Consider the following 15710-nt stretch of genomic DNA (forward strand, 5'->3'; position numbering starts at 1 on the left):
TCGGCGTGTGGGCAGCCGAGTTGGGATTGGCGGAGGAGGACTATAAAGGAGGAGAGAGACGGCATGCACCGGGAACATCTATGGGGAACATCTAAGGGGAACACCTGTGCAGCCCCCGAGAAGAGCCGGCCGGCGGTGTGCCGCTCCCCTGCGGAAGTGGGGAATGTGGCCAGGGGGAACTGCCCTTCCACGGAGGTGGAAGGGATAGTAGCCAACCCGGGAAGAACCAGCAGCAAACCCGGGGAGGGCCGAGCAGACGAAAGAACAGCGCAGGGTCCTGTGTCGTTCCTCCACGAAGAGGGGGAGCGACAGAGAGACAACAGCAGAAATAAAGGCTAAAGTCCCTTTCTGTCAGGGTATTTTTATTTTTTAAAGATTTTTTAAAATTTATTTGAAAGTCAGAGTTACACAGAAAGAGAGGGAGAGGCAGAGAGAGAGGTCCTCCATCCACTTGTTCACTCCCCGAATGGCTGCAATGTCCAGAGCTGCGCCAATCTGAAGCCAGGAGCCAGGAGCTTCCTCCAGGTCTCCCATGTGGATGCAAGGGCCCAAGGACTTGGGCCACTTCCACTGCTTTCCCCAGTCACAGCAGAGAGCTGGATTGAAACTGGAGCAGCCAGGACTTGAATTGGCACCCATATGGGGGATGCAGGCACCAGGCAGTGGCTTTACCTGTTATGCCACAGCGCCAGCCTCTGGGAGTTTCTAATGTACCAATCTGGATTGAAGAGTGGAAGGAAGGAAGCTCTTTAAAGGCACAATTTTGTTGATGTGGAAAGAACTGAAAACCACACCTCATGCATTCTACCTTCTTTCCCACCATGCTGACTTCGGTTGATGGCAACAGGCCCCTGGGGGCAAACTGTTTTTCTTTCCTTTTTAAAAAAAAAAAAAAAAAAAAAAGACTTGTTTTATTTGAAAAGCAGAGAAAGAGAGAGAGAGGGAGGGAGGCAGAGGCAGAGAGAGATGAAAGAGATCTTCTATCCGCTCTTTCACTACCCAAATGGCCACAACCGTCAGGGCTGGGCCAGGCTCAAGCCAGGAGCCAGTTTTATTGAGGTCTCCCAAGTGGGTGGCAGGGGCACAAGCATTTGGGCCATCTTCTGCTGCTTTCCCAGGCCATTAGCCGGGAGCTGGATTGGAAGTTGGGCAGCCAGGACTCAAACCGGAGTCTATATGGCATGCTGGCGTTGCAGGCCAAGGCTTAACCCACTACAACATAATTTCAAAAAAACAAAACATAACCAGAAACTCAGAAAACTATTTTTCTTCAACAGTGTGAGAAACAGGGCTAAGGTTGTGGCATGGTGGGTTAAATCTCTACTTGTGATGCCCGTATGCATTATCAAAGTGTCCGACTGAGTCCCACTTACTCTGCTTCCCATCCACCTCCCTGCTAATGCACCTGGGAGGCAGCTAATGGCCTGGATGGAGTTCCAGGCTCCTGGACTTGGCTGTTAGGGGTACTTGGGAAGTGAACCAGTGAATGGAATCTCCCTCTTGCTCTTTCAAGTAGGTGACAATAAACTCTTTTTTTAAATGTGAGGCTATCCTAATATGTATATTAGAATTTTGAACAAATAATTTTTAAAAATTTTATTTTCATTCAGTTTGAAAGGCACGCGCATGCACACGCACGCGCACACACACACACAGATGGAGAGAGATCTTCCATCTGCTAATTCACTTTCTAAAAAGCTTGCAATAGCCAGGGCTGGGTCAGTCAGAAGCCAAGAGTTCAGAACTCCACCCAGGTCTCTCCTGTGGGTGGCAGAGAGACCCAAGTACCCAAGTCATCATCTGCTGTCTTCCAGGGTGTGCATTAGCAAGAAAACGGATCAAAAGCAGAGTGGCTGGGACTTGAAGCAGGCAGAATCGATCCTGGGCATTCTGATGTGGTATGCAGGCCTCCCAAGCAATGGCCTAAGATACGGCACTCCTGTGCCCACCCTAGTTCCCTGAGATGAGCCAAGCACGAAGACTCCTAGGTGGGCAGCCCAGGGTGCTGGTGTTAACAGAGCATCTGATGGTCACAAACGCCTCTTGTAGAAATCAAAATTATCTCCCTGACATTTGAGCAATGCTCTACTGATTTTTTAAAAAGATTTATTTATTTATTTATTTGAAAGGCAGAGCTACAGAGAGGCGGGGGGGGGGGAGATAGAGAGAGAGAGAGAGAGAGAGAGAGAGAGGTCTTCCATCTGCTGGTTGACTCTCCAGATGGCTGTGATGGCCGGAGCTGCGCCGATCTGAAACCAGGAGCCAGGAGCTTCCTCCAGGTCCCTCACGTGGGCACAGGGGCCCAAGCACTTGGGCCATCTTCTACTGCTTTCCCAGGCCATAGCAGAAAGCTGGATTGGAAGTGAAGCAGGCAGGACTTGAACCAGCGCCCACATGGGATGCTGGCACTGCAGGCGGCGGCTTTACCCGCTTCACCACAGCACCAGCCCCTAGTGATTTAATAATTTCAGTTGATGAGACCCTCAGAAGCAGAACTAGAGTAAGGGCAGAGAGAAGACGACGTGAACCCCCCTCTCTACACAGCTTCCTGTGCTATGCCTGCTCACTTCAGCAACCTCACCAGAAAGGTCACAAGTATACATGGCGTTTCCCCAGTTTCAGAATAAAGGTTTAATTATGGTTATTTCCAACCATGGCTTATGGTTATTTTCACCATGGCTAACAGACCTGTACTTCTGGCAGGAAAGAGACATAAACAAACCAGTGAGGTATGAGATCTGTGTCCAACTTTGATTACAAAAGGAAAGAATAATGGCTTCCAAGGATTATAGTCGGGTGCCCTGGGAAACTTGAACTTCTTAAACTGGCAAAACAGATCTTGATCTCTAATCTGTTTCTCTGTCAGTGTCTCCTGTACAGAGAAAACAAACACTGCAGGAATGTGGCGTTTTAGGTGCCCCGAGAACTCTGAGTCGCAGTGTCCTACTTCTTGTCACTAGAATGGGTTTCTACAGAGATGAAAACTGAATCTTATTCCATCACTTGTCAATTACTGTAAACAGCAGGCATTTACTAAATGTTCATTGAATTCAACTTTTGTGACAGCTATTTAGCGATATCTTAGATCAGTCATTTGATCAGGACGATTTTTGACAAATCTTGATATAATGACAGAACTGGAAGGAAGGTCACTGACCGACTAGTCTGCTTCTCCCCGTCCACCCCCTGAGTGTTTTCTCTCCTTGAAAACAGAGAAAATGTCCTAGCAAGTTCCCAGGGGACTGTGTAGCCTTCAGTCTAACCTAGTCACGAGCAAAGCATTCACTACTGCTTCCTTTACCTTCTAACCCCATGACTAATGGTGAGGTCCGAAGACAATGCCCTGTGGAAGGGAGGGGACATCTCAAGAGCTTACAATGGCTGTGGGACCACACGCACAACCATGTGGGACTGCTGGCCACAGCGCCTGTTAGCACAGGGAGGAGGGGATTCGCGACAGTGTGCTGAATCTCCAAAACTCATTCATGAATTGGGATTGTGGCTTTTGCTCAAGACAGAGATTACAAGAACAGGAACTATGCTTGTGTTGTCCCCAAGCCACTCTCAAAGGGGCAGACACAGAACATTCCTTAAGAACCACGGCAATGAAGCGCGCCCCCCACTCTCTCCAGCCAGCCGAATCATATCATCTAGAGGGAGTTCCAGTGGGCCGGAGGGCAGAGCAGACGTCAGGAACACATTCAGAATCAGAACCCAAGAATGCTGACACTAGACAGCACTGTCCCAAGCAGTGGCACCAAGGATCTTTTCTGAGAGGGCATGAGGATTTGAGACACTAGCCTCAAGAAGTTGCGAATACCGATGGCCTGACACCCAGAGCTTTCTTTGGTAGTGCCAAAGATGAAATGTCTCAACTCTTCCTGAAATCAGCTCGAACAGAGTGCTGGGGACCAGCCAGGTGCTCATCCAAACTGGTTTCCCCTGTAACCCTGGAGGAACTCACCACCTTCAGCTGCATTTTCTTCCTGGTTAAGGGAAGAGGTGGCTGGGATAAGAACCCTCTCTCAAGACTTCCTGAGAAGGTCTCTCTCTCCCTAGGGTCCTGTTAGGTTTCCAAGCTGAGCGTAAGTCAGTTTCACCCTGCCATCACCGTCCTCGCTTTTCCTTATGTCTCTTCCTCGGGCCAGTGGGCTTCCAAATTGCTGTTTGCTTTGATTGCCAAAACTAAGATCATTCCTTTCCCCCAGTATCTCACAAGTTTCTCAATTCTGCCGGGCTTATTATGGGGACTCATACTGAACTTGAAGAATGCTATCCCCACAGTTCTTTTCCATTTGGTAAAATCTTTCCTTTTTTGAACATTTGTGCAACAGTTATATTCTTTATTAAAAAAAAAAAAAACATGTATTTATTTATTACTTGAAAGGCAGAGTTACAGAGAGAGAGAGAGAGGGAGAGAAAGAAAAGAGAGATCGATCTTCCATCTGCTGGCTCACTCCCCAAATGGCCACAATGGCTGGGGCTGGGCCATGGTGACGCCAGGAGTCAAAAACTCCACCTGGGTCTCCCACGTGGGTGCAGGGGCCCAAGCACTGGGGCCACCTTCTGCTGCTTTCCCAAGCACATCAGCGGGGAGCTGGAATGGAAGTGGAGCAGCCTTGACGCAGATCGGCACTCACAGGGGATGCCAGCATCGCAGGCGTTAGCTAAACACCTGTCCCATTTGGTAGAATCTTGAAGTAACTCTATCATCTATTTATTTATTGTCTATTACCCACAGCTCCCACCATCATACAGCAGAGAGCATAAGGGTGGAAGCAGCACCACCTTGATGAGGCGCAAATTCTTTTATGTGCCTGATTACCTGATTCTGTGCCCTGTTCTCCTATGCTGCCTATTTCCCCTGCACATCCGGAGAACATCTCCTTACCCTTCACGTAGGCCCGCTCACAGTCTTCAAGAATATTCCTTTATGGAAATTACTGAGCTAGGCTTAGTTGTCACCTATTATTTCACTATTATTTGAGTATTTTTCTTATAACTGGAAAACTGAAAAAAAAACCTGGCGTTTCATTTTCAATGGCAAGTAAAGATTTTTCAACAGTCATGTAACACTTGATTTTCACCAAGCACGGTACTCAGCGACCAGGATCCCTGGCTACACATGATGGAGTGTTTAAAGTTCATGTCCTCCTGTCTGGAAGTCTAGCTTCTTCTCTTTACAATGAGAATCAGCCATGGGAGTCTCTCCACATGATGTCCTTCAGTCCTCAGAATCAGAAAAGATGAGTTCAGTACACAGTGATTTGGGGCCTCCAGACTCTGCAGTTTGCAAACACCCTGCTTGGAGGACTCTTTAGGTAGAATATAACCTAGCTCTGCTTTGTAAAAGTATTTTTAGAGCCAAGTTTATTTTTAGAAAGGAGACAAAGAATGCCTGATGTTAAATGGTATATCCTGAAGTTTTCAAATTCTGGCTGAAGTGCTGCTGCCTGGGATATAACAAGCCCTGAGCCACATCAAGTGAAAAGTTAAAAGAGTTGCTTGGATGGGATTGATATCCTACACACGTGGCCACCATTATGACTGAGGCCATTCTAAGAAAGTAATGCATTGATTTATATTGAAGGAAAAGTCTTGATTTCTCAAGAGGCTGATTGCAGTATTTTTTTTTTTCTTGTAAGTAGTTTTTTTCCGAGTATCTTCTAGAAAGGTGTAGCTACATCTACCCCATTGGTCAAGTTCTAGAATACTTGTCACACAGCACATCCTTTGAATATGCTTTTCCTTTGAAATTTGCCAGCAGCTTTAATACAAACAGGATGCAGCACCTCTTTAAAAGTTGGGAGTGTGGCTGTGGAACTTACCTATCTTAACAAGTGAGGCCGGCGCCGTGACTCACTAGGCTAATCCTCCGCCTTGCGGCGCCGGCACACAGGTTTCTAGTCCCAGTCGGGGTGCCGGATTCTGTCCCGGTTGCCCCTCTTCCAGGCCAGCTCTCTGCTGTGGCCAGGGAGTGCAGTGGAGGATGGCCCAAGTACTTGGGCCCTGCACCCCATGGGAGACCAGGATAAGTACCTGGCTCCTGCCATCGGATCAGTGCAGTGCACCGGCTGCGGCGACCATTGGAGGGTGAACCAACGGCAAAAAGGAAGACCTTTCTCTCTGTCTCTCTCTCTCTCACTGTCCACTCTGACTATCAAAAAAAAAAAAAAAAAAAAAAAAAAAAAAAACACACACACACAAAACAAGTGACACTGACTGGTTAATAAGAAAGCAACTTTATAGGGCCAGCACAGTGGCTCACTTGGTTAATCCTCTGCCTGTGGTGCCAGCATCCCATGTGGGTGCCGGGTTCTAGTCCCGGTTACTCCTCTTTTGGTCCTGCACCCACATGGGAGACCAGGAGGAAGCACCTGGCTCCTGGCTTCAGATCAGCACAGCGCTGGCTGTGGCAGCCATTTGAGGGGTGAACCAGTGGAGGGAAGACCTTTCTCTCTGTTTCTTTCTCACTGTCTGACTCTATCTGTCAAATAAAAAAAAAAAAAAGCAATTTTACAGTGTATGAAGGGTATTTGACCTAATGGCCCAGAAGCACGTGTTGCATCTTGAAATACCTGGGCTTGAGATCTACCTCCAGCTCCTGACTCCAGCTTCCTGCCAATGGAGAGCCTGGGAGGCAGCAATGAGGGCTCAAGTAACTGAGTTCCTGCCACCCAATTACTAGAGGGAAACCTAGACTGAGTTCCTGGGTCCCAGCTTTGGCCCCAGATGGGGGCTGTGGTGGACACTTGGGGAGTGAACCAGAGGATGGCGGCTCTCTCTAGTAAGCAAATAAATAAATACATAAGAATTTGCTTTGAATCTAAGCTTTAAATATCTTTAAAAAAAAGATTTACTTACTTACTTGAAAGTCAGAGTCACAGAGATGGGGAGACAGAGAGATCTATCTGCTGGCTCACTCCCCAGATGGCCGTTACAGCCAGGGCTGGGCCAGGTCAAAGCCAGGAGCCAGGAGCTTCTTCCAGGTCTCCCAAGTGGGTAGTAGGGGTCCTGGCCATCCTCTGCTGCTTTTTCCAGGCCATTAGCAGAAAGCTAGATTGGAAGTAGAGCAGCTGGGGCATGAACTGGTACCCACATGGGATGCCGGTGCCACAGGTGACCACTTTACCCACTACGCCACAACGCCAGCCCAAATTTGAAAATATCTTGGAGGAATGCCACTCTGATACCTATATTTAACTCAACCTATAGTAAAACCTATGCAGGCCAACACTGTATGTTTTAAAAAAACCTTCCACCTCTGGTAGTTAAGAAGCAAAATGCTGTTCTCAACTTTTCTACTTAACTCCTGATGTTTATAAATATAAGAGATATACAGTCCTTCCTGTCTTTAAACCAAATGGCATTTCCAATTTATTATCTTAAAAGGCTGTAATAAAAAGTTTTAAAGCGAGCCATTTGTCTCTGTGACTTAGGGCTGAAACTTCACGGAACTCCCTTTTAAACAAGAGATATCTTCCTGTGCGTGTTATCTTGACAGTCAGCATGACGTGTGTTTTTCAAGTTTATCAGATGACAGATCTTAATATCCCATTTTTCTACACGTTCTAGGAAGAGCTGTATTTCACTTGGCTATAGCCTGCAAACTCCCTGCATTCATTTACAGATTTGCTTTTTTTTAAAGATTTTTAAAACACTTATTTATTTTGAGAGTTAAGAGTTACAGTCAGAGAGAGGGAGAGACAGAGAGAAAAGTCATCCACTGATTCACTCCCCAAATAGCCTCAACGGCGGGAGCTGAGCGGATCCAAAGCCAGAAGCCAGGGGATTCTTCTGGTTCTCCCATGTGGGTACAGGGGCCCAAGCACTTGGGCCACCTTCTACTGCTTCCCCAGGCCATAGCAAAGAGCTGGATTGGAAGTGAAGCAGCAGGGACTTGGAACTGGACCCATATGGGATGCCGGCGCCGCAGGCAGAGGCTTAACCCACTATGTCACAGCACTGGCCCCCAGATTTGCTTCTTGAAGTTGAAACACCTTTCAGGTACTCTGCTTGCTCTGACCCTCAAAGAGGTTTCTTCTCATTTTCTCCTAAATCTTCATGGTAGCATGGATGCCATCCAGATTACCAGTGGGAAGAAGGACCTAGTGCCCCTAGCTGGGGATATGTGGCTGGAAGACAGCACTCAGCTATAAACCCTCTTTCCAGTTTGTCTCAGCTGAAAGACACTATTTTGTCGTGGTCACTCCTTGGAAGCTCATATCCAATGGCCAATCACCAACTGGGCATGAAGGTCCCACCCGGACCAGCATGGAGTGACTGAAGGGCTATCCCATCTCCAGCGAGGACCCACCCTGGATCTACATCATAACTCAACTCCTCCTTTTCTAGCCAAACCTGCCACAGCTGTTGATCCTGGAAACATCCCCGATAAACCTCCTGCACTCTGGCCGCCAATTAACCTCTTCTGCTTGGGGATGCAAATATGCAGCATCCTGTTCTGTCTTAATGGACCACAGCCACTAGAATATTCACCCCACTGTCGTGTCCTTAGCATGCAGAATAGTGTTTTAATATTTGAGCACATATATAAATCACACACACATACACACATGAAGAAATGGCAGGGTAATATAGAACAGGCAGTTAACACTACTCCTCAATGGGCAAGTCTGTAGACTTCCAAAAAGTTCAATTTGTCTTTAGGGTCTATGAATCTGATGGACCACATAGGATTCAGTAAAAGTAGACATTAATTGGTAATTTGGAAGAATGGAACCAATATGATTAGAATGGAGACACAAAGCAGCCATTTTCCCTCCCCCAACTCCAAACACTTGACATACTTGGTCTTTCCTAGGAAGAGATTAGCAGATTTTATGTTACTTCCCTATCAAAAGAGGTCATGGTACAAAGGATTAGTTAAGAGTCACGTCTCAAGTTCAACAAGATAAGAATTATGAAAGGCAAGAAAATAATTCAAATATCCTCTGAATTCACTACCCTCATCTACTTAGATACCAAGGTCATCTGACGAACATTTCAATTTCATTCCATCACCACATGCACAAGGCGGTCTTTTAGACTACTGCACCTGAGTTGAGTACACCAAGTTGTACAATATTCTTCTGTATCAGAACAGGTCTACCTGCTAACTATGCTTTGGAGAATGTACTCCACTAACTACCAGCATGTTCATCTGTATCTTACACTACTTTTACAAAGTAACATCATTAGCTTCAACTTTCCATTCTTTAGTATTGGTAAGCTCTCTGACATCCAGAGGTAATTTGGCTTATATTTGCCTTTGGGTGACCAATCACACCATATTGATTACTTACCACCAGGATGGTTTTAAAAAAGAAAATATGCAAGCAGGAGTCTATAGAAATCTGTCATTACCATTACCTAGCCCCGCAACATGCATACCTTTCTGATCTTCAGCCCAACTGGGGAAACCCTGAGGGCTCAGTGTGTCTGAAGGCCCCACTGGAAGAAGACAAACCGAGAGGAGGAGCCACAGACCATCGTGGGTAAGGCCCAGGGGCCAGATCTCTCCCGCACTTCCCTCTATGAACAGAATCATCTCTTTCCTGAAAGATACATGTCCTCAGGGGGAGAAAAGTGCAAAAGATCCCCTCGTATTTCAAAACTGAAGACTCTTTATGCAAAACTCCCAAAGCCACGGAGAAAGGTCTGGGTTCAAAAGGAAGGGATACAAAAGCATTCGCAGTTGAAAGGATTTAAAGACCTGTCTTAAGGTGAATTGTTTCTGTCCCATGAGACACTTCTCTTCTTCTAGTCACTTGGACTGACTGCCCGTGTGCCCCTGTGTGGGTTTGTTGTGGTGCCCAGACACGCTCCTTGCCGTGGCTGAGCAGCCCTGGGTTGTCGCTACAGCTAAAGATCTGCTCCTTTGCCGTGAATAAGGCTCTGTGTTTGGGCAAAATTTAAGATAATTATAAATAAGACTGCCATTTCACAAACAAGTATTCCAAAGCATAACCCAAAAGGGTTCCGTAAGATAGTCCTTACAGAGCAGAGGGGTTGGGGCAAAGTCAACCCTCCGGAGCACGGCAAAGCACTGAAGGAAACCACTACTCACCAGAGTGAAACTTCGGGACCGGGAACTGCTGCTCCGGCTCTCCAGACTGCCCCCTCTGCTCAAGTCGCTGAGCCCGCAGCTGGGCGACATGTCAGAGTCCATCTCCGAAGAGTCCGGCTTCTGCTGGCTTACAGGCATCCCCACAGAGACCTCGGTTCCCTGCTTGCTCACAGGAAGTCGGGAAGGAGCCAGGGTCCCATCCTGAGGTAGAAGACGACTTCTAGAGAAAGCAAGCAAAGGAGGACGACGGTCAGTGAGCCCACGTGGCGAGAGGCCTTGTCCTCCCTTAAGATCGAGAGACTGCATTCACAGACCCGACCATTAGGAACAAGGAGCCAGCAACCCTAAGCCAGGGGCCAGGAGCCTCTTCCAGATCTCTCACGTGGGTGCAGGGGCCCAGGGACTTGGGCCATCTTCTACTGCTTCCTCAGGTGCATAAGCAGGGAGCTGGGTTGAAGAGGAGCAGCCGGGACTCGAACAGGCATCCATATGGGATGCCGTGGTTTGATGCCGCAGCGCTGGCCCCGGTGGCACCTTGTTTTGCACTGAGAGTCTGTGCTTGTGTGCTCCTGCACACTCACACGCAGGCTCTTCCTGCCTTTTCTGCCTCCTGCACCCCAGAACTGCAGCGCCTTCTCCAGCTCACTGCAGTTCCGAGTTGAGGTCAGGTGACAAGTGCCAAGCAGTTACCAGCGGAAGCGTGGCTGATGTTTCCAAGACTGAAGACACTTTGGATGCCTTGATGCTACTGTAGCTTCTTCTGGTTCTTTTTTAAAGGTAGAGTGACAGAAAGGGAGAGAGAGAACATGGGGTTCACTCCCTAAACAGCCACAATAGCCAGGACTGGGCCAGAACAAAGCCAGGAGTCTGGCACTCCATCCAGGTCTTCAACGTGGGAAGGACCCAAGTATTTGGGTCATCATCTTCCCATCTGCTGCCCTCCCTGTCCCAGGTGCTTCAGCAGGGAGCTGGATAGGAAATGGAGCAGCCAAGACTTGAGCTGGTGTCCACAAGGGATACCTGTGTCACAGGCAGTGGCTTACCCTGCTGTACCACAACGCTGGCCCAGAACTACTGCAACTTCTACCTAATAAGTGAAGTAGAAATCAACACTATCAGGAAGTTCATGTTTTTGCTTCCAGGAAAAAGATACCAAAAATGAACCCAGAAAGCTGCATACAATCTTCTGACCCTTTTAGTAGAAAATTCAGCCCAGTCCCTTGAACAACAGATAATTAAGAAAATTCAACAAAACACTCTGGGGCAGAGGCTTGGTGCAGCAGTTAGGATGGCGCTTGGAAGGCCCACATCCTGTACCAGAGTGTCGGAAAGCTCTTTCTCTTCCAGCTTCCTGTTAATACACAACTTGGGAAGCAGCACGTGATGGCACAAGGACTTGGGTCCCTGCTGCTCACATGGCATTCCTAGATTGTATTTCAGGCTCTGCTTTGGCATGGCCCAGTACTCACTGTTGTAGGCATTTGGGGAATGAACCAGCAGGTGAGATTTCAGGCTCTCTGCCTTTCAAAAACAATAGCAAAACTTTCTAGAAGATAGAAGAAGATTAATGGGAATAAGCTCTCTGTTAGTTAAAATTAAGTAGAAACATGACTATTTGTGGAGAAAGTTCCATCAGTGGTAAACACCTGTAAGAAGATCTATCTCTTGAAACTTCCAAAATTACTGTGAAAAAAACTCAGGAATCCTGTAGACGTCTCCATAAAGACTATTTCTCACTCTATTTCTTTGTTTTGTTTCAACTTTTATCCATTTACTTGAGAGGTACACACACACACATGGGGAGAGAGAGAGGGAGAGGGAGAGAGAGAGAAACACGTGCTCCCATCTGTTAGTTCACTCCCCAAATGACCACCACGGCTGGGACTGGGTCAGGCCAAAGCAAGGGAGCCAGGAACTCAATCCAAGTCTCACACGTGGGTTGCAAGAAACCAATTGTTTGAGCCATCACTGCTGCCTCCCAGGGTCTGCATTAGCAGGAAGCTGGGGTCAGGAGCCAGAGCCCGGAACTGAACCAAGGCATGGTATGGTACAGGATGGTTTGGGATGTGAGCATTTCAACCAGCATGCTAACTGCCAGGCTAAAGCCCACCCCTAGCTCATTTCTCTTCACTTATCAGGTGAGTTAGCATAGGTCAAATGTACAAGGTTAGGAAACCAGAAGAATCTGAGGACACTTCTTTTTTTGTAACCTGACAATATTCCAAATAGTAAAAAAAAAAAAAAAAAAAAAAAGGCTTACAGTGTTTAAAGTTTTAAAATTCATTCTATAGTATGAAAGCCTAAACAACACACAGATTTTTGTGTAAGTTATCTACATAGTAAATAATATGCAACTCAGAAATTCACATATCCATGGTGAAAGCTGTAATGAATTCAGTCTAGTAAATCCCATACCTGACATGAATCTGAATAAACACACACGGTGGATGTCCTAGGTATGCTGACAACAGCGGCTGGGGACAGAGCACCGCGAAGCTAGATGGCGCGGGAGGAGGGTGGGGCAGGCTCTGCAGAGCAGACAGGGTGATGTGTGGACTCTTCCCGCCCCCAGACACAGCTCAAGTTCTTCATTCCTGAACTCTGTGAACCACTGCTCGGGGAAAGGAGAGAGCTGAGGGCCCCGAGTCCTCCCCACCCACATCAGCGGGATGAGCGGGATGAACGACACTGGAAGTGAAATAGCAACTCGGCCCCAGGCAATGCAGGAGCCCAGACGTCCTGCCCCACTTGCAGGAAAGGATTTGGAATTTTGCTACGGGTCTGGGCAGTCAGGGCCACACCATTCGAGAATGCACCTTTCTCTCAAGTTACTGTAATTTTAACTGCTCTCAAACGGTAATATGTAGACGTCCGTAAATTACTCTCTGGAAGCAGTACGCGGAAGCTAACCAGAATCATCCAGAAGGCAAGAACTGCCAGAGAGAAAGTGAGAGCGTTGCTTCAGTATTCTTCACAGGCTCAAGACTCCAGAGTTAGTGCTCCCCTGTTCCTAGTGCCCTGGGAATTCAAATGAAGGATTTCACCTGAGGTCCCCTGTGGAGAGGCAAAGTTTTCTGAAGGGGAAGGACTAGGCTGCATCCTGTGTTTCTTGTCTGCCCAGGAAAGCGAGCTTGAGACAGAGGCAGGCAGGTCTGACAGAACGGCCACAGCTGTGAGTCCAGGAAGGCTGTTACCCACTTGTTGCGTGTGCCAATAGTGCACACTGTCAACAGTGAGGCTGGGGTCTAATCTAGCCCCTAGGGAGCAGCCGGCCCGTGGATGAAGAAAGCAACTTCCTGCAAGCATGTAGAGCAAGATTTGTTAAGAAACTGCAGGAACCCTAACACTACAGGGGCAGAACTAGGAGCCAGGTGTGTTCACAACTTGTTTACTCTTTCCCATGTCCTGGTTTTATTTCTCATTCTTTACCAGTAACACCTTTTTTTTGGTAAAGTCTTATTTATCAGTTGATAAAGAGAGCAATGACAAAGTCACTACTGGTCTCAGTCCTAGTGATGCCACATCCACCCAGCATGGCTGGTCCCAAGGACAGCTGCTGCCCAGGGTGGTGGTCCCAGGAGATCGATCGGGTGGACAGGCTGAGGTCATGAGGCAAGTGAACCTCCTGCACTGAGTGTGCTGGAACCAGAAGACAAAGGCTGCTCCTTTCCCTCCAGAAAGTCCTAGACAGTCTGCATCCAGCCCCCCTTTCACTATCACTGCACTCCATCTCAGCACCAAACAGCCATGGCCAGGTAGGTACAAGGAGCCTGAGTAACTAGGTCTTTCCAACGCTCACGTGAAAGCTTTGGTTTTGCCTAACCCCACAGCTGACTTACACGAGGCAAAGCCCATCCTTAGGCACAGAGGCTGTGTCACACAACCAAAGGGTTGCAAACTCACTGACTCCTCGCTCTACCACTCTCAAATCAGCCGCCAAGCTCTACAGTGCCTTATTTTGCAACTTTCCTTCCTAATTCTGCTCCCTAGCTCAGGACCACTTTAGAAAAAGCTTCCCTGAGGCCAGCGATGTGGCACAGTAGGATAAGCCACTGCCTGCAGTGCCGGCTCCACTTCAGATCCAGCTCCCTGCTAATGTGCCTGGGAAAGCAATGAAAGATGGCCCAAGTCCTTGGGCCCCTGCACCCATGTGGGAGATCCGGAAGGAGCTCCTGGCTTCAGATTGGCCAGCTCCAGCCATTGTGCCCATTTGGGGAGTGAACCAGTGAATGAAAGACCTCCCTCTCTTGTCTCTCTGTGTAACTCTGCCTCTCAAACAAATAAATAAGAAAGAAAGAAAGGGAAAGAAAGACCGAGCCTCCCTTATTGCAATAAGAATAATAAACAAAGCATCTAACTTCAATTAGAAAAGTAATAAAATAACCACAGACTAAAACCAAGAATGTGAAATTAAGTAGAGAACCACACAAAAGAGAATAAAACCCAAAACTCATCATTTTGAAAATGCTAATAAAATTGACAAACTTTTAGCAGAACTAATCAAGGAAAACCTAGACTAACAACATCAGAATGAAGCTGGGGACATAGCTGTAGGTTTCACAGGTAATGAAAAGCAGACACCTGAACAATTTTATGCCAGGAAGTTTGAAAACAAAGATGAAGAAGACAAATGAGTATCTCCTTAAAATTTATTCTTGAAAGAAAACAGATCAGGGGCCAGCACAGCGTAACAATGGGGATTAAGCCGCTGATTGAGACGCCCACAGCCCCTGTTTGGGTGCTGGTTTGAGTCCTAGCTGTTTCACTTCCATCCAGCTCCCCGCTAATGCACGTGGAAATGCAGCAGAAGATGGCCCAAGTACTTGGGTCCCTGCCACCCACATGGGAGACCTCGATGGAGTTCCTGGCTCCTGGTTTCCACTTGGCCTAGCCCCAGCTTTTGTCCACATTTGGGGAGTGAACTAATGGATGGAAGATGGATCTCTGTCTCTCTGTCATTTTGTTTTTAAAATAAATAAAACTTTTAAAAAAAGAAAATCTATCTGTAGATATAAAAATTTTTTTCCAATAATGACAACAGCCGATCCAGAAAGTTTTCTCTGCAGAGTTCTATCAAACATCCAAGGAACAAATAACTCCAAGCTTCCAGAGAAGAGAAAAAGAACAAATGTCCCATCTCATTTTGAGTCTCTTAAAACTTTGATACTAAAACCTGAAGAATGTACAAGAGAGGAGAAATTACAGGCCAAGCACACTTTAGAACACAGATGCAGGTGCTGGCACGGTGGGTTAAACCACCACCTGCAACGCCAGCATCCCATACGCCGGTTCAAGTTCCTGAGGTGCACTTCGGATCCAGCTCCCTGCTGATGCACCTGGGAAAGCAGCGATGACAGCCCAAGTTCTTAGGCCCCTGCACACACATGGGAGACCCAGATGGAGTCCCAGGCTCCTGGCTTTGGTCTGGCCCAGCCCTGGCTGTTGTGGCCATTTAGGGAGCAAACCAGTGGATAGATTCATTCATATTCTCTCTCTCTCTCTCGTTCTCTCTCACTCTCTCTCTCTCTCTTCCACCTCTGTAACTCTGCCTTTCAAATTAATAAATAAATCTAACACAGATGCCAAAAAAAAAACCCTAAACAAAGTTATTTTTAAGGGGAGTATAAAAAACAAATAATGA

At 47.3% G+C, this 15710-nt stretch overlaps 1 protein-coding gene across 1 annotated transcript in view; it reads right to left on the reverse strand.

Moving 5' to 3' along the window:
• Window positions 1-15710, reverse strand: part of PROSER2 (proline and serine rich 2) — a 49423-nt gene that overhangs the window by 17337 nt on the left and 16376 nt on the right. The window contains exon 2 of the mRNA XM_002717494.5: window positions 10070-10289. Coding sequence (XP_002717540.2) covers window positions 10070-10207 — 138 coding nt within the window. The 5' untranslated portion in view covers window positions 10208-10289. The remainder of the gene's footprint in view (window positions 1-10069; window positions 10290-15710) is intronic.

The sequence above is a fragment of the Oryctolagus cuniculus genome, chromosome 13 (genome assembly GCF_964237555.1).
Source record: "Oryctolagus cuniculus chromosome 13, mOryCun1.1, whole genome shotgun sequence".
In the NCBI taxonomy this organism is placed as follows: domain Eukaryota; kingdom Metazoa; phylum Chordata; class Mammalia; order Lagomorpha; family Leporidae; genus Oryctolagus; species Oryctolagus cuniculus.